Source organism: Tribolium madens, unplaced genomic scaffold (genome assembly GCF_015345945.1).
Source record: "Tribolium madens isolate multiple individuals breed KSU strain unplaced genomic scaffold, Tmad_KSU_1.1 Scaffold_19;HRSCAF=116;Tcas5.2_LG9, whole genome shotgun sequence".
Classification (NCBI taxonomy): domain Eukaryota; kingdom Metazoa; phylum Arthropoda; class Insecta; order Coleoptera; family Tenebrionidae; genus Tribolium; species Tribolium madens.
In genome coordinates, this window is record NW_025400983.1 from 13,479,237 (window position 1) to 13,496,745 (window position 17,509).

Genomic DNA, 17,509 nt, shown 5'->3' on the forward strand with positions numbered 1-17,509 from the left:
TTTTTAAAATTATTCAGCTGAGCCTCGCGAATAATAACCTTTGATTTGCATGCAAAACAATGTTGCTTTAAAAATATTATAACAATATAACTGCCAAATATCTATAGTAGTAGAAGATTGGCGATGACCTTAGCTTTCTGAAACAATAGAAAAAAAATGTTTATAATGACTTTCATTATTTAAAAATATGATAATTCCCAGGTCGTCGACAATTGCAGTAAAGTGGCCGTAGTTTGTAAATATACTAGGTAGTGGTAACTTATCAGTCAAATTTCAAAGTGCATCAAGATGGCTCTGCTTTTGAAAAAAATGTTTCAAGGATATTTTTGGTTATTTTCTGAAAAACCTGGTAAAATTTAACTACAACAAATCATATTTTCTTATGAATTATTTACAGATCCACGATGTGATGGTTTTTTTCTAATGTCGTCTCCACTACAACCCATTATCATAGGTGTAGGATATTTGTACTTAATTTACAAATTCTTACCGAAATTTATGGAAAAACGACCACCTTTTAAACTAGACAGTGTACTGATCGTGTTCAATTTGATCCAGGTTTTTATAAATGCGTACATATGTTTCTATGTAAGTAGAATATAAAGTCAATACAAATGTTACAGTTTTGTTACAGGCTGGGTTGGAAACTTTGAAACTTAATTGGTTGTGTGCTCCCATTGATTATTCCATAACACCGCATAATATGTTTGTTATGAGACTGGTTTACTTATATTTTTTGACAAAAATTGCAGATCTAATGGATACGGTAATTTGGCTATTTTAAATAAATCTAAAGCCACTAAATATTTTTATAGATATTTTTTCTACTTCGCGGAAAAACCAATCAAGTCTCGTTTCTCCACGTTTACCACCATTTCGGAATGATTGGACTAAGTTGGACTGGAGTTAAATTTATGGGAGGTGGGCATAGTATATTTTTGGGGTTTGTTAACACTTTTGTTCATACTGTTATGTACTTTTATTACTTGTTGACTATCTGGAAGCCAGAATATAAGAGTAATATTTGGTGGAAGAAACACATAACTCATCTACAGCTTGTAAGCTTAATGAATTGGAATTACCTTAACTTTATTTAAATTTTATAGATACAATTTGTTTTCTTTTTGTTTATATATGGACAACTGTTATTTAAACCTGACTGCGCTTATCCGAAAATTGTTTCTTACATGGTGGTGCCTCAGAGTCTATTTATGATTGCACTCTTCAGCGACTTTTATTGGAAAGCTTATATCAGACCAAAGAAAAGTTCAAAACTTGCTGTGAGTTAGGTCTTGATAGTATAATTTTCTATTTCTATAAATTTTTTACAATAAACTTAAAAAAAAACAATTTGGTCTTTTAATTGTTGTTACCTAGTTATCTATTTACGTCTATATTTTGCATTATGCTGAATAATTTTTTATACGGTACAAAGTCCTCAAGTACTCTACATAAGTCGCGTTTTCATTTTGACCTTAATCTTAGTTTATGTCAAATCCGTGTCAGTTACTTTCTAGTAAAACGGCACCAGCTTTAGGTCAATTCACCAATGAATTATATCACAAGTTCATTATCACTATTCCCACTTTCTCTTCTCTTTGCTAAAACCGCACGAGACTTGAGAGATGAGTGTTCCAATGACACACTTTAGTGAATGCTTGTATCAAGTACCGTTCTGCAGTAGGTATACACGCATTCATTTATTTTGTCTGTAAAATAATCTCCTTCTGTTACAAGTAAATAAGTAAAAACGATTTGAACATTCAGTCTATTAGACAGCCGTCATCAACTTATTTATTCTAAAAGAGATAGTCGCGCTGAATTCTATACAATCGGTGAAGTACTTTCTCTGAATCATGAAGCAGGTTACTATGTTTAACGCGTTTGTTTGATTACCTACATCTTAAGGAGGAGATATAGGTACCGTTTAAATATCTAAGCGATATATGACCGATTTCATTTATTTTTTATTTTTCATTGAAAACCAATGTTAGAGGCGACTTTTGAAGCAAAATAATAAATATAAAAACAATTTGCAATATTATATATTAACAACACATTTAGGTTTAATGACATCCGATTTTTTCGCTTACTTTTGTGCGAAATGAAACTCTCTGCAGAAATATTCACAAATATTGGGTAAAATTAGATGTGTGTTGGTGGAGTAAAAGTATATCAAAAAAGCTGAACGGGCGTCTTCATCCGTTCAACTCGGTCAAGCCTATGCTGTTTAGACCTGAGATTGCGGACACATTTTTGAAGTAAGATTTATCTTACATACAAGATTCTGTTCTATTTTTTTAACCTCTTTGTTAATCCACAAAATTTGTATGTTTAAAAATAAATTATTCATCCAGTTTAAAGTCTAATACTAAAGCAATAACAAAAATTAAGAAAAAATTAATATACTTTTCGTAAAAAGAATTCAATTTAAAAATATTGTATATTTTAATTTCGAAAAGTTGTAATAAAATCTTTTAATTTAAATTTTAATAAAAACAATTGAATGGTAACTTAGCTAAGTTAAACACAACGAGTTTCAACCACAAAGTGGTCATCCTCAGGTGAGAATAAAAACTGTTTTACAATTGGTAAAAATCGGTCGCACCGTTCGGCCGCAAAGACCAAAAAGTGGCCGCAAAATTATACGGTTGAAGATACAATAAATTTATGGGCATAAAAATTATTTAGAATCATGAAATATACCTTATTAAACAGTAAAATGTGATGAAGTAAAAATAAAAAATAAAAAATTGCACCCCAGACTCGAACCCGCGACAACTATGATCCATTTCGCGTGTAATCCGGCAGGCGACACTAACGCAAACGTTAGGTTTGCTACTGGGATTTCCAACCTAAATAATTGTCGTAAAGATGTTTTCCAAATAAGTAGGATAAGGAAAGTAATGTAATGTTCATACCAGATTTTTCAAGTATAAAAAGATAACGATAACTGTAAGTTATAATAAATGCATACAATTTTTCCTATCATTTTTGAAAACATCAAATAATAGTAAATAATAAACTGGCCTAATAAAATGCTTTTAGTTGATAATTTTATCATTGTTAGACACAGAACTGCAATAAATATTTATATAATTAGTCTCCATTTTGATTCTCTAAGAAATATACAGGGTGAGTCTTACGCATAAACTTATAGGATATAAGGTTATGACCAACAATAAGTAAAAAAAAATGAAGAGGAAGTTACATAAAACCTTTTTATTTTGTCGATTGTCAATAAAAGTACCATTTAAGCTCACCTAAAGAAGAAAAAAATCGATTCTCTTACTATTGACAAATGTAATGTCGGCATCGTTGTCATTAGTACAAATTATTTAATTTTAATTTTAAAGTCTAATAGTGTTTTTATGTCCGTAACAAAGAAACTTTTACTGGAAATTTTTTTCACTATTAGCTATTATTTGGCATAACCCGTCATACTCTAAAATTATGCCTATACCTAAGTTAAGATTCACAATATATATAATTTCACAAAAAATTTTCTGTTTTAAAATTTTTATGAAAAAAATTAAAATAAAAATGTTTGATGTTTTTATGACATGATAAATATATAAAAAACATACCTACTCTTGTTATACTATTATACAAAATTATGTAAATATGTAAAATAATTTCATAAAAGTTTTTAATAAATTTTTTTGTTTATTTATTTTAGTTTTGTTGGTTTAAATTATAATATATTTTATATAAATATGTATATTTTATATTTACAGATGTAAAGTCCGTTTTTTTAATTTATGCGTGTGGATCAATTAATAATTCGAGACACGCATCTAATCGCTATCTCTTCTCAACATTTGTAAACAGCCTATTTATTTTACTGCAGAGCTAGTGACGTATGTACATCAAAAGTGTGTCTTACCGTCAGATAGGTCATTTGTAATTTTATTTTTAATGAGGAAAACTGTTTTGAGGCTACATTTATAATCTCAAAACTGTTTTGAGGCTATATTTATAATTTCTATATCATCGTAGCAATCGTAATTCAAGCCCTATAAAAAATCCTAATGCCAGGGAGAAGCTTTAATTTTTGACATTAGTACCAAAATGTCAGAAGCCAAAAATAGCCGGAGGTCATATCGCGTTTTTCATTCATACTACCCCCCACCAGCAATCAGCAATTAAAAAAAAAACAAACTGTGCCTACATAATAATTTTAGATAAAGTTGTGTAGTAGATAAAAATAACCGAATTTTTAATTTTTAATTTAATTTTTAATTCTTAAATAAGTAACACCCTCTTGAAGTTCATAAAAAAATCTAATAACAATAGCAAATCTCTCACAGAACAGCAAAAATAATATAGTACCTACATATTTTATGTACGAAATTGAGCCGTTGCACTATGGAAAATGTAATATATTTAGTAATGCAACGAGCATTTAATGATGGCTACTAAGACATGAGTACATGAGTTGTCTTAATAATAGCTATTAAATGCGAGTTGCATACATTATTTTTTCTACGAGCCGACCAGTCAATAAAGAAAATTGTAATTTAGTTTCAAGAATTATTGTCAACACAATAAAGTCTTATTTTTCATTACGAATTTGTGTTTAGTTGCTGACTACTAATACCTACTAATAGACTTTTTTATAGTTTTGACATTATAATAACAGGGCAACAAATAATAGATAACACTGTTTAACACAGTTTATCTTTTTATTAACACAAAATATAATTTCCCTGCGTTTCTTTTGACACGTTATCATCGTATTGTAGATCGTAGGCCCTTGTCTATTTACTTTATTACTTGGGCCGTTTATTGAAAACAGGTCCACCAATAATAAAAAAACGTAAGTGAAAGGAGTGGATATAATCGTATCTTCCGTGTCGCGTTTAACTTTTATATGAAAGCTATTGTAAGCTCTTCGTCTCAGTCGTGAATTAGTGTTTACAAGCAACAGAGCTTAGAAATTATTATTAGTGATAGTGCTGGTTTTGGATACCTATACATTTTTTGTTTTAGAATACAACTAATCCGTAAGTTCTTTTTAAATTATTTCATAAATTTGATGAAGTCATTAAATTATTTGCAACAATTGGATCGCTGAACTCTAACTTGCTGACACTTGGATCATGTTACTTCTTTCAGAAAAAACATTATTGACCTCAAAATAGATTTGTTTGTTAAATGAGACTCAGTCGGTGTTACCTCGCAAATTTAATTAGTATTTTTTTGTAGTTAGCGATGACGTCTTTAATGCACATGGTAGTTGAAAATTACAATGAATTAATGGAATCGAAACGAGGTGAGTATTATATTTTTTATAATCTATCTAATCTCAAATTTTTAGATCCGGTTGTGGACTCGTGGCTTTTTATGTCATCCCCAGTTCCAGTCATAACCATTCTGCTAGTCTATTTATATTTTGTTTTAAAATTAGGGCCCAAATTGATGGAAAAGCGAAAAGCCTTCGATCTGAAGGGGGTTCTCATCGGTTATAACTTGTATCAAGTTCTTTTCAGTACGTGGTTATGCTGTCAAGCAATGACGGTCAAAAGTGCTTTACCTCATCTCCTTAATCACACTTGTCGTAATCCCTCAACTAATAAGGAGTTTCAATTTGCGGTAAATTATTAAAATAAAATAAACGCATCAAGTAACTTTTGTTTTGCCACAGCTAGCTAACGGGGCTTGGTGGTACTTTTTTTCAAAAATTGTGGAGCTCCTAGATACTGTCTTTTTCGTTTTGAGGAAGAAACAATCTCAAGTAACATTTTTGCATGTCTACCACCATTCCTGTACAATGTTCTTTTCGTGGGGATATTTAAAATTTTTACCAGGTGCGTCCTAAAACTATGAAAAATATATGAGTAACTAATGTGACCTAATTTTAGGTGAACAAGGAGTTGTTATTGGACTATTAAATTCTTTCGTTCATGTTGTGATGTACACTTATTATTTAATCGCAGCTTTGGGTCCCAGGTTCCAAAAATATTTGTGGTGGAAAAAATACATGACTTGGATGCAGTTGGTTTGTTTTTCTGTTTTTTTACTAAATTATTCTAAATTTTATTTTTCAGACTCAGTTCTGCATTATGCTGGCTTATTTAATTTCCATAATTGCAATGGACTGCAAGTTACCCAAAGCTTTAACCTTTTTCTTTGTTGCTAATGTTGTCGTGTTTCTTTATTTATTCAGCAATTTTTACAGAAAAGCTTATATCAAACCAAAGAATTCTTTAACTGGTGATGTAAACACTATCAAGAGCCAATAGTGGGATGTTGTAGGTTGTTAAAATTGTAAATATAGTCAGGTTATTTTTATTTATTTTTTAATTACGTTTTAAGTGTTGGGAGTCATTTATTACTCCCTTAAAGAATGACCATTTATTAATGTAAATGTACAAGTATGAACCTTTTTTTTGTTTACGCCAACAAATGAAGTCCTTAAATAAATATATGTATTTAAAAAATGAATACTTTCATTCATACGAAATGAGCAACAAAAAATATTGTATTAGAAAATAAATTGTATGAAGAGATTTTCTGTCTGTTTAAACTTTAAATAACGTACCTATAAGGCACATTTAATTTAATAAAACCACAGGTTTTTTTTCATTTCCTTTTCAATTTTAATAAAATTTTTAATTTTTATGCTATTAAAGGTCAGACTAGATTTATTAATTTTAAGTACCATAACAAGGACAGAATATTGTTATTACATACCAATAATAATTCTTTTAACTACAAATTTAACGATTTAAAGTGATTATGAATACCTAACGTATGTAATAAATGTATACAAAGTGATTACGGTCTTGAAATTGAAATTTAACGGAGATGATGTGCACGGTAAAAGAAAACTAATACACTATTTAAAATTTACGTAATAAAAACTAAATAACTCATTTTATTTATTTGTTTAAGAACTACTGTTTCGACTACAACAATGGTCATTAATATTAACATTGCCTTGAGTGTTTTATCGTAAATCATAATTACGACAACCGATTTATTCTTCTAATATTTGCTATCTACGTTCATAAATTTGAAAAAAAGTCAACAAAAAAACAAATCAAACCTATTGGAAACAATTTCGTTGGAAGTGATTAGACAAAAGATCTAACTAAGGCAAAAGCAAATCAAATGCTTACAGTGTCAAAGTTATGAAGTGACTTTTCTCTTTCATTGTCATGGATACGATTTTTTTATTTGTTACAACAATGTAATACCTATTATCTTAACAAAAGAATAATTCCGGTGACTCGTAAACCTTGTACATACATACCTTGTCGCATTCTTTTATACAGGGTGAGTCTCAACTTATATGCATAATTTTATGGTATGATGGGTTCTGCCAAATAATAACTAATTAAACTAATAATAAAAATATAAATAAATATGTTTAGTTACCGAAATATACCGTGTTAAAAACACTTTAAAATTTTAAATAATTTGCGCTTATGTCAGAAATGATGTCAGTTAAATAATACTTTTTATTGATATTCGACAATTTCTATTCTTGTTACTTATTGTTGATCATAACCTTTCATTCTTTAAGTTTATGCGTATAAGTTAAGACTCACCCTGTAGGTATATCTCTATTAGAGAACCAAAATAAGGGCTAATTACAAAAATTATTGCAGTTTTGTTTCTAACAATGATAAAATTATCAACTAAAAACATTTTACGAGCCCAATATATTATTTACTATTATTTGATAAGTTTTCAAAAGTGATACGAAAACATATGTACACATATTATAATTTACAAGTATCGTTATCTCTTTATACATATGTCTCAAAACAGTTTTGTAGTAGGTATAGATAATTTTGTAACTGATAATTTTTATACACCTAAACAAATTTAAATATCAAATATGGAAATTTTCTTAAATTAAAGTTAAAATTTACGGTTTTTCTTTTGTGTAAGGAAGTTTTGACAACTGTTTGGCATTTCTCAATACAAAACGTCAGATTATTATTTAACAGATTTAAAGCAACTTTAAGCCTTGTTGAGTCTAATTCGAAGAGTAAATTGTTGTATTCAACTCGTCTTCGTGTAAATCGGTTCATGTATTCCACCTCGTGGATGAAAAATACACTCGTGAAATAAAGCGTCCGATTTACACTCAAACTCGTCGAATAAATAACTAGGAGTGTAATTTTAAATTTTAATGCTATTTATGGTTTGTAGCATAAATTTTAAATTGATTTTACTCAAAAACGGAAATTTGTATGGAAAAACGCAAGAGACCTTTTTGGCCTCCTGACATGTAAATGTCAAATTAACGTAAACCTATTGAAAGACTGTATTTCCAGTCGCCTGGGTATTTTACGCACGGACGTGCGTAAAGTGACAGTTTTACCGCACGGCCAAAATTATCTTTATAGATATGTATTATAAAAAAAAAACTGTTAGTAAGATGATAACATTTTTAATAAAACACAACCTTTGAATGATAAAACATCTTTTTCTTCACATCACTTTATAAACACATTGTACTGGGCTTCATACCTTGCTCGCGATTTTTCGGGCAATAGCTCGGTTGAAACATTTTCTGCTGCACTTCTGATTTCTGGTGGGGTACACATGGGGCTATCATCACTCGACATTTTGAAGCATAAAGTCACCACCAAGTCAACGATAACAAAACTTTGTGTCTGAGACGTTTTTGCGTCTTTTTTAATTGTTTGACATTAGAGCGCATAGCCACCGTGATATTTATTGTAAAACGTATTTATTTGTATTAATTCTGAATTTTGTAATTTTGAATTTTTGTTTAAACGTCGGCCAAAAAGTTTAATACAAATCTTGTGCGTTAACCATTTTACAGTGCTCAATTATTAAAGCACTCCGCTGCGCGTCGTGCTCCAAATTCATTTCGCACTGTAAAATTTAAGTTACCGCACACGAATGTAAATAACTATTTTTTTTGTGAGAGACTATGGCATTTAAAATTCGCTGGTGAAAGTGGCAAAAAACTAAGTTAGGGTACTTTTTGCATTATATCCTCCAGTTTTCCTCGCCCCTGATTAAAAATTTCATTGTTTTATCTTTAAATTCCTTTAAGTGTATAAAGGTTATCAGCTGTACCAAATTTTGTAATTTTATCTAAAATGTTTTCTAAAATATTGGAACTAAATTCATTAAAAGACGCACCTTTTTCAAGGGGTGTAGATTCCTTACATTGTATTTTTCAATACAGAGTTGTAACACTTTTGTCTTAAAATTGAATATTTTATCACCTATTTCAATTTGTAACAGTAAAAACGGAAGACCTTGTATAATAGTCCTCAAATTGTTGTTTATAAAGATTTATGATTAATGTTTTTGTGCTCTTGCTTGAAACAAGGCCATCTGAATCAAAAAGCTACGCTTATAAGGCCGTTTCATTCTCCATGATAACTGTTTCTGCAGAGTGGCCATAAAAACAAAAAAGACAGAACCTTATTGTGCACCCTCGGTGGTCGATTAACGAATCAAAGTTACAATATTAAACTAACAGCAGTGCAATTTATAAACATTGGCGGCAATTTAAAATAATACCCTTCAATTTTACAAAGTAATAGTATAAAATGGTAAAAAGCTTGTTTTATTTGTGGGGCAAAAGATGTTCGCTTATTTGAAATTCCGAGCAATAGGTATGCAACGAAAGCAAAAATGGTTCGAAATTTTTGTAATGTTTTGCGATAAGCAAAGCAGACAATGATAAGGACAGCCTTTTACTTTGTAGTTGTAATATTAAAGACACTACAAAAATTGCGAATTACTCAAAAAACAAACAAACCACTTTGCAGAAAAATATTGAAGTTATAAATAATTGTTCTAACTTACCTTATGATTTCATGTTTTTTGCAATTCTAATTTATTAGTATTTTGCTAGTCCAGTATGTATCTAAAATAAGCTCAGATCTTGGATATTTTATAGCATCCATGTTTTAATTGAGACTTTTTAGACTTTTTATTTTTAGGTTAAGTGCTCAAAACGTGACCCACCTATTACATGTATAATAAAACATGTAACATCGCCAGTACAACTTTAGGTAACGTGCATTCAATAAAAAAAAACTAAGAGTGCTTTGACAAATATTTTGCATGTCTTTGATTAATTCACTTCAATAATTAAAACTCATTATAGTGGATGATATTCAGTGGCGGCTCGCAGGGGCGGCGGCATAGGCAGTGTCTAGCGATAAAAATAATCAAAAAATGCCTAAAACAAAATAAAATAGTAAAAATTAAAAAGAAACTAAACTTTATGTGTTATGTGTCAAAGTGCAAAATTTAAACTCTGCCAACTTCGAAATTAATAAAGAAAGAATTTTTTTAACATTTTTTTCCATGTTCCTGGTATCCTGGCATTTTTTCCTGAAGCGCAAGTTTTGGCGCACCTGTATAAAATCGTTACTCGTATGTGTGACTACATATTGTCGTTAACAAGTCGAACGGGCGTATCTCAAGATTCATTGTGAAGTTTTGAAGGTTTCTATTAAATGTTATCCAAGATGTTAGAGATCTTTAAGGAGGTATAGGTATAACCTATAACGAGCACTGTCGACAGAGTTGCGCCACTTCTGAATATCATAGATTATGTCTTTAAAGAAACGGTTAATAATTATTGGTTGCATACACTGTGCCTATTTTAAAACTTGCAATCGGCAATATCTTTCAATTGAAAAAGTTATTGAGCAACACTCAAAACCGTTTCGGTGGTTCCTAGGGGGAATCAAAATGACATGGCAAGTGACGCTTTTTTGAAATTTCCTATTCAAAAATCGATAACTCTACCCTTTTTTAGTATTTGGAAATCGTATTTGGGCATTGAAAAAAAAAGTTACGTTTTTTACGCTTTTTTCCCCACATAACCACTACCTAATATTTTTCTGAGAGTTTTTTAATTTTCTTCTGAAGACGATAAAATTGAAAATCAGGAATGTTGTGAAACTCTAGTTTGATCCTCAAAAACGCATTTGACAGTTTTTCCGAAAACCGCTCTGAATCGGTATCTAAACCCTTCAGATAAACCCTTTTTTTAACGCGCGCGCAATTACACCCCTCTTTTAACAAGGGTTCCAAAAATAATAAAATACAGAAAGCAAAAAATAGATGACAATAAACTGTGTAATTTTGTTCTAAAAACTATGGTATTGTATTTTTAAAAATAATATCGAGCGATCAAGATAATTTTTTGTAATCGAATCATCCGAGAACGTATGTCTCTTTTTGAATGAAACGTCAAATAAAATGACAAGTCGAAAACTAAAACATCAAAATGGTCTGGAATTAGTCGTCGACGTATAATAATACGAGTAGGACTGTTCTTTCTTGAAGGTAAATAAAAAATTTGGTTATAAAATATCATGTTTTTGATCATGCCATTTTACTTTTCGAATTGTCATTTTATTTGGCGTTTTACAATGTAGGTATCTAACATTACTGTCAGTGGTCAATACTTCTATAATGTGACGAGAATTCATCTTTAATTAATTTTTATTGAGAATTTGTATAAACGTACATAAAAATTATATCAACACCTAAAATATTACTGCGTTTTTATGTGGTAACCATTTTGTATTCCATTGCTTTTTTCATTTTTCTCAATCCGTTTTCCATATTTATAAGATTGTTTGTAAAAATTGTCAAAAAGATAATAGAAGAAAACAGCATTTGGCAGCGTGAAAAAGACCGACCATCTTGGATATCCACAATCGTAAAAAAGTAATTGACTGCTGTGCAAGAAAGCCACACAGAACTGTATCTGTAAAAAAGAGCAAATTACAACGTTGACAATAGTGACAGAGACCAATTATGAGTGAAAAGGAGAAAACGATACGGTACGGTTACCAGCCATAGGTACTCGATAATTTACTTAATATGATGTAATTACCATTTGTAGATTTGTGATATGTTTTTTCCACCAGAGGTATTTTTGAAACTGGGGTCCCATTGCAGCAAGCAAGTAATAAGTGTACATTATTATGTGCACGAAACTGTTAATGAATCCAATAAATATAGCATGTCCTCCAGGCATATATTTCACCACTCCCCAGCTAATCATCGGCATCACAGCGTGATGATATAAGTGGAGAAAAGACACTTGATTGTTTTTCTTTCGCAAAACAAAGAAAACGGTATCTAGGAGTTCAGATATCTTCGCCAAATAGAAAATGTAAACACCTCGAGCCACTCTTAAGGCATGAGGTGACCAAGAAAAGTCAACTGGTTCACATTTCCAACTGTATTTGTCCCAAAAAGCTCCCTCAAGCGCCTGGTGACATAAAAATTATTATTGCCACTTTGAGTGTTTTGTCACCTTACTTCCCAGAAGAGCCATGTACTTAAAACCACTTGAAAGGCATTATATAATACTAAAATTAATTTAAACTCGAAAGGCGGACGATCTTTCATCAGCCGGGGGCCAAGTTTTGTTACAAAATATAAATAGAACCCAACAATAGGAAAAATTACTGGATGGGTGACCAAAAACCAGTTGTTTGTCCGAGGATCTAGAAAAAATATTTTATAAAATATTTGAAGTATTTTTTAACAATAGAATTTACTTACCTCCAAGCTCTGTAAAGAGGAAGTGGTAAACTCTCTTAAAAGTGTTATCCACAGTACTATTTGCCATTTTTTTATAATTTTAGTAAAAACCTAGAAAAAATATTTATTAGTTACTTAGTAGTAGAAATGCAAATTACGAGTATATTTAAGAATTCAGACACCTGGAGATACGTACAAACATTTTTGAGTGTATAAAGTTAACATCCTATTATAATAAAATTGTTTGATTTATTTAACTTTAGTTTATTATTACGCACCCTTTGCATAATATGTGTTACATGTGAGTAACAAAATATTGCTGCATGAAATTGGGTCACACTTCTATGGTCAAAATTGTACGCAAAAATCATGTACTGGAAAAAATTGCTGTAGTAAAAATTAATTTACGAGTAATAAAACTACCAATTTGTTAGATACAATTGAGACTGTAACAATTCGTACGCATCTTAAGAGTTGCAAAATTTGCTTTTTGTTTAGAAGTTACAGGCATTCAACCAATATAATGCAAGTGCAAATTAATATTCTTGAAACCCGTGACCTGAAGAATTTCGCAAATAAAGTAGCTTCTGTTTCGGTGATGTGCGCAAACGTGAGTTTTAAAAATCTTAAATTTTAATCACAAATGGATTTAGAATTTGTTTTACCCACATTGAAAATAGTATTATATCACTTCCACTGTTGACAGATTCAAGTAATGAGGGTCTTTTTTTTTTAATGTGTTTCTGTAGTGTACAGCGCATAGAGTTCTAAAGTGTAAACTAAATTTTTTTTGCACAATATTTTTTTTGGGGTAACTTGCCTTAATTAAACAGGAAGCTTTTGAAGTAATAAGCAAAATTTTACAAGATGTTAATCATGACATACAAAACAAAATAGTTTTAATTTATATTTTTGTATCTCTCACCTTAATTTAGTGTCGCGGTTAGCAAAAAGCCAAGGTAGGACGAAGCAAAACCACTAAAGTTTGTACAGGGTGTCCTAAGTTTTAGGGCTGGCGCAAAAATAAATATTTCTAATTCATTTAAAAGAATTTTGATAGTGTAGCTATAGAGGAGTAAATACATTTTAATTTGATGATTTGATATTGTACAAAATTTTTAGCGTATGGCAGTGAGACCTCAAAAATTAAATTTGAAGAAACTTGATAAAATTCTTTGTTTTTTTTTCTGTAATATTTGAGAAAATAGAATAATGATAAAGTTGATGGGTTTTGAATAATTAACATCTTAATATTGAAAATCTGAAACTTGGAATAATTTATGGGGGCTTTGCGATAATTGGTGATCAAGCCAGAATTTCTTGACAGAAAAAAAGTCCGCAATGACATTTATGAGTTATGACGTATCCAGGCTCTATTGTGAAGCCTCCGCTCTATTGTCAATGCATTATCCCAAACTTGGCCATAACATAAATTACCAGAATTTCTAATTGTCAATATTAAAATGTTAATTACTCAAAATCTATTAACTTTTACATTATTCTATTTTTACAGTTACTTTAAAAAAAGCATAGTTATTTATCATACAAGACAATAAAGAAATTGTTTATCTACGAGTGATAAGGTTAAGTTTACGAATGACGAAGTTAGACTTATCATGTACCTAGAAATGATTTAATTTTAAACTTATTTAAACAAACTAAATTTTATAAAAATTCCCTCCTAGCTGTGAAGAAATTGTCGTTTAACTTAACATGCGCATAGATTACTCCAGAATGGATTTCATCATAAATTTTCAGAGCTATTACTAAAATTTTATATTATTTACAAATAAATTTTGAAGAGATTTTATACTGAATCACTCAAATCCGTTCTCCTAGTTTTACCTAACTGTTTTAATTAAAGCATTTTTGCTATTACATTTATAATCGTTTATTGCAGCAAAGTTGCAGATTTAATTAAGCTAATTGCCTGCATAAAAAAACACGTACAACTTGAAGTTTAATAATTATTTTTAACATAAATCATAACATTTTCTAATTTTGTCATAAAAACAATGACAATTTCTCTGAATACGATGATTTCTCTTTATTTCACCAAATTTTAGGCATGAAAGTTTAGCAAACCCAAATATACGTGATTCGATAGAGCTCATTAATTTAGTGTTTGTGCAGCTACTGTTATTTAAAAAATTAAAATAAAAAATACTCACATAAATTAAGAACTAATCCCAAAAGATATGTCTAGAGAAAAACACCACTGATTTATTACACATCGGTTACGGAAAACTAAGTCAAGCTGATGAGCACGAAGACAGAAAGTGTACTAAAGCATGGTGTAGAAGTAGACAGCTTATACCATCAATTCTCCTTCTTCACTTTCAAGTTCATGGAGACAGAAAGACTTTATTGGAAAACTGGACACGCTAGTCATTCGCACTTCTATGATTTTAACGACCTAGTTAAGGAGGCCTCTGATTAATTACGTCCGCAGACGTAAATTATATATTTCCACCTAATTAATTTAAAATCAAAGACTTGTGACCAGCAATGCAATTGACCCAACTTTGACATTTTCGTGGATTTATTGTCTTTTACAATGTATTCTAACGCAACTTGCTTGCTAATTTTTGAGGCGATAAGTCAAATTACAAAATGAATTTTTTTTCGAGTAGACAATACATCATTATTTGTAAATTGCTAATCTTTATGTAACTATTTGCAAAATGGAAAAATAATGAAGTAAGGAACTTGTCCATGTTTAAATTTAATTTTCAAGCCATTTAAGAGTTTAGCTGCTTCATTAAACTTTCCTCACTTTTACGAAAATCTAAGTTATCTATGTAACTTTCACTTTTACTACGCTGCTATCGAGTGACGTGATATACCGAGCTGCATAGTAGCACATGCAAAGTGCAAACAGGAAATATAAATACAAATTCAGGCAAGATTCATATTCCTAAATGAAATAGCAAGCAAAAAAAGGCCCAAAATAGAATTCAATTCAAATTTTTTTTTCTAATGTCGACGGTAATTCTGATGATATAAAATTGTATTACATACAACTAGGTATAGTGGCGAACAAAAAATTTCGGGCAATGAAGACGTTTTTATCATGCAGTTATGACAAAGACAGTTCTTTGTAATATATATCTTTATTAATGACATTAGCATAAATAAACAATTTATGAATATGTGAATAATTTCTAGTCTGACATACACATCAAATTAAAAAATACCGGGTGCTTCAGGCAGGCTTGGATATAGAAAATTAACATGGAAAATTAGTTTTTATTTTTTTTCCAGCTGCAGGAGTAACAGAAATCAAAATCTGATTGATGGAGCTTGTAGTGCTTGAAAAGGACATTTTTGTCAACTCTATTTGGACGAAAACGGCCCTCGAAAAATCGAAATTTGAATTTGCCGTGTCAGCGTCATTGTTGCCAACAGAGAATTTGTCACCTAAAAGCCTTTGCAATTATTGCGTTTTCTGAATCATTTTAAAAATGAATGTTAATTTTCCAATAAAACACATCAATAAATTGAATGGAAATGCTTTTCAAGACAAAGTAAAATTTGCTTACATTATTAGAGTGATAAGGCATGTGAACTAATTTTGAAATTCTCTTTTGGCAACAATGACTTGATAGTCCGTTTCTTAGTAACGCTAACCCGGTAAATTCAAATTTCGATTTTTCGAGAGCAGTTTTCGCCTAAATAGCAGATTTTAATTTCTGTTACTCCTCCAGCCGGAAAAAAAATACAAACTAATTTCCTACTTTAATTTCTTATATCCAAGCCTGCCTGGGACACCCGGTATATTTATTTATGTAACATTTCTGTATATATAGGTATAGAGGTGCGCCAAAAAAATTTTCAAGTAAGATAAGATACCAGGAACATGGAAAAAATGTTTAAAAAATTCTATCTGTCAAAAGTTTTGACATTTATTCTTTAACATTTGACATTTTTTATGTATATTTGATGATACTGATAATCTTGTATATGTTTTTTTTTATAATTATTTAGTAAAGGTACAAATATTTTGCCAATAAAAGCTATAATTAACATTAAATTTAGGATACAGCTTCCTTATTTCCTTTTCTAATAGCCTGTAGCAAAAAACTTGGAAAATTATTTTGCCAACAAAAATAAATAGGGTAAAAGTGCAAAATTTAAACTCTTATAACTTCGAAATTTTTGGAGATAAATTTTTTTAAACATTTTTTCCATGTTCCTGGTATCTTACCTTATATGACATTTTTCTCTGGGGCGCGAGTTCTGGCGCATCCTGTATATGTAGTTTAAATTTGAAATTTTATATAATTTTGTTAAGTACTTCTGAACTTTTTGTTAAATTTTTGGCCGTTCAGATCATGTATTCTTCAATTTAGTTAGCGGAAACGATTGTTTCTATTTTTATGTTYATTAATTCACAAATGAAAGAATTTTATTTTTAACAATTCTTTTATTACGAAGAAAAAAAATACATTTAAATAAATCTTTAAACGTTTCTGTTAATAAAAGCAATTGTTTCGGCAATTATTTCAAAAATGAAAAATCATAGTTAGCCCATGATTTTGAAATTTGGTATAAGGGTCTAAATACAGTTTGTTTCACACTACTTTATGAGGCTTGCGCCTCATATACAAGGTGATTCTTTTAGGACCTATATTAGAAACTTTTTAACTTCTAATGCAGATAGAAATTTGAAATTTTGTACACAACCCAAATTATTTTCAAAATGGCTGAACTTCCGGAACTACGAGAAATTGGCGCCAACTTTGAAATTTTAAATGGTAACCAATTATTTTTATTGCATTTTTGAATTCTCCTCTTCAAACTGAGTAAAATGTACCTAGTTATTAGTACTTATCTGCCATAGTTTTTGACATATGTCAATTTTATGCTCAAAATTTTCATTTGCAGAGGTTTATTAAAAACATCACAGCTCTTGAACCATTTTTAAAAACTAAAATTATGTTAGAGACTCATCTCTAGCCAAGCAAGACTGAACCCCAAAAAATGAAAATTT

General features: G+C 30.0%; 3 protein-coding genes across 3 annotated transcripts; 2 read left to right on the plus strand and 1 right to left on the minus strand.

Annotated features, from left to right (window-relative positions):
* Positions 1 to 206: 206 nt before the first annotated feature.
* Positions 207 to 1,350, plus strand: LOC123012599 (elongation of very long chain fatty acids protein AAEL008004-like). Its single transcript, XM_044410625.1, has 5 exons — positions 207 to 349; positions 398 to 588; positions 635 to 766; positions 816 to 1,058; positions 1,107 to 1,350. The coding sequence occupies exons 1-5, from the start codon at positions 289 to 291 to the stop codon at positions 1,287 to 1,289; spliced, it is 810 nt and encodes a 269-aa protein (XP_044266560.1). The 5' UTR covers positions 207 to 288; the 3' UTR covers positions 1,290 to 1,350.
* A 3,511-nt stretch (positions 1,351 to 4,861) lies between these two features.
* On the plus strand, positions 4,862 to 6,513 carry LOC123012589 (elongation of very long chain fatty acids protein AAEL008004). Its single transcript, XM_044410614.1, has 6 exons — positions 4,862 to 5,006; positions 5,209 to 5,275; positions 5,321 to 5,595; positions 5,648 to 5,810; positions 5,865 to 6,001; positions 6,051 to 6,513. Exons 2-6 carry the CDS (start codon positions 5,215 to 5,217, stop codon positions 6,243 to 6,245), a joined length of 831 nt encoding a protein of 276 aa, XP_044266549.1. The 5' UTR covers positions 4,862 to 5,006; positions 5,209 to 5,214; the 3' UTR covers positions 6,246 to 6,513.
* A 4,932-nt stretch (positions 6,514 to 11,445) lies between these two features.
* On the minus strand, positions 11,446 to 15,026 carry LOC123013121 (elongation of very long chain fatty acids protein). Its single transcript, XM_044411474.1, has 5 exons — positions 14,688 to 15,026; positions 12,538 to 12,627; positions 12,292 to 12,479; positions 11,861 to 12,241; positions 11,446 to 11,731 (listed from the first exon to the last, which is right to left on the minus strand). The coding sequence occupies exons 2-5, from the start codon at positions 12,602 to 12,604 to the stop codon at positions 11,516 to 11,518; spliced, it is 852 nt and encodes a 283-aa protein (XP_044267409.1). The 5' UTR covers positions 12,605 to 12,627; positions 14,688 to 15,026; the 3' UTR covers positions 11,446 to 11,515.
* Between the last annotated feature and the right edge of the window lie 2,483 nt (positions 15,027 to 17,509).

What these genes read in the sequence shown, in the direction of transcription:
- LOC123012599 (XM_044410625.1), top strand. Translation starts at nt 289, where the DNA reads ATGGCTCTGCTTTTGAAAAAAATGTTTCAAGGATATTTTTGGTTATTT. An exon ending in ATGCGTACATATGTTTCTAT is followed by an intron (nt 589 to 634) that starts GTAAGTAGAATA and finishes GTTTTGTTACAG; the next exon opens with GCTGGGTTGGAAACTTTGAA. An exon ending in ACATAACTCATCTACAGCTT is followed by an intron (nt 1,059 to 1,106) that starts GTAAGCTTAATG and finishes TAAATTTTATAG; the next exon opens with ATACAATTTGTTTTCTTTTT.
- LOC123012589 (XM_044410614.1), top strand. Translation starts at nt 5,215, where the DNA reads ATGACGTCTTTAATGCACATGGTAGTTGAAAATTACAATGAATTAATG. An exon ending in ATTAATGGAATCGAAACGAG is followed by an intron (nt 5,276 to 5,320) that starts GTGAGTATTATA and finishes TCAAATTTTTAG; the next exon opens with ATCCGGTTGTGGACTCGTGG. An exon ending in ATATTTAAAATTTTTACCAG is followed by an intron (nt 5,811 to 5,864) that starts GTGCGTCCTAAA and finishes ACCTAATTTTAG; the next exon opens with GTGAACAAGGAGTTGTTATT.
- LOC123013121 (XM_044411474.1), bottom strand. Translation starts at nt 12,604, where the DNA reads ATGGCAAATAGTACTGTGGATAACACTTTTAAGAGAGTTTACCACTTC. An exon ending in GTACATGGCTCTTCTGGGAA is followed by an intron (nt 12,242 to 12,291) that starts GTAAGGTGACAA and finishes TTATGTCACCAG; the next exon opens with GCGCTTGAGGGAGCTTTTTG. An exon ending in ATATCACAAATCTACAAATG is followed by an intron (nt 11,732 to 11,860) that starts GTAATTACATCA and finishes TCTTTTTTACAG; the next exon opens with ATACAGTTCTGTGTGGCTTT.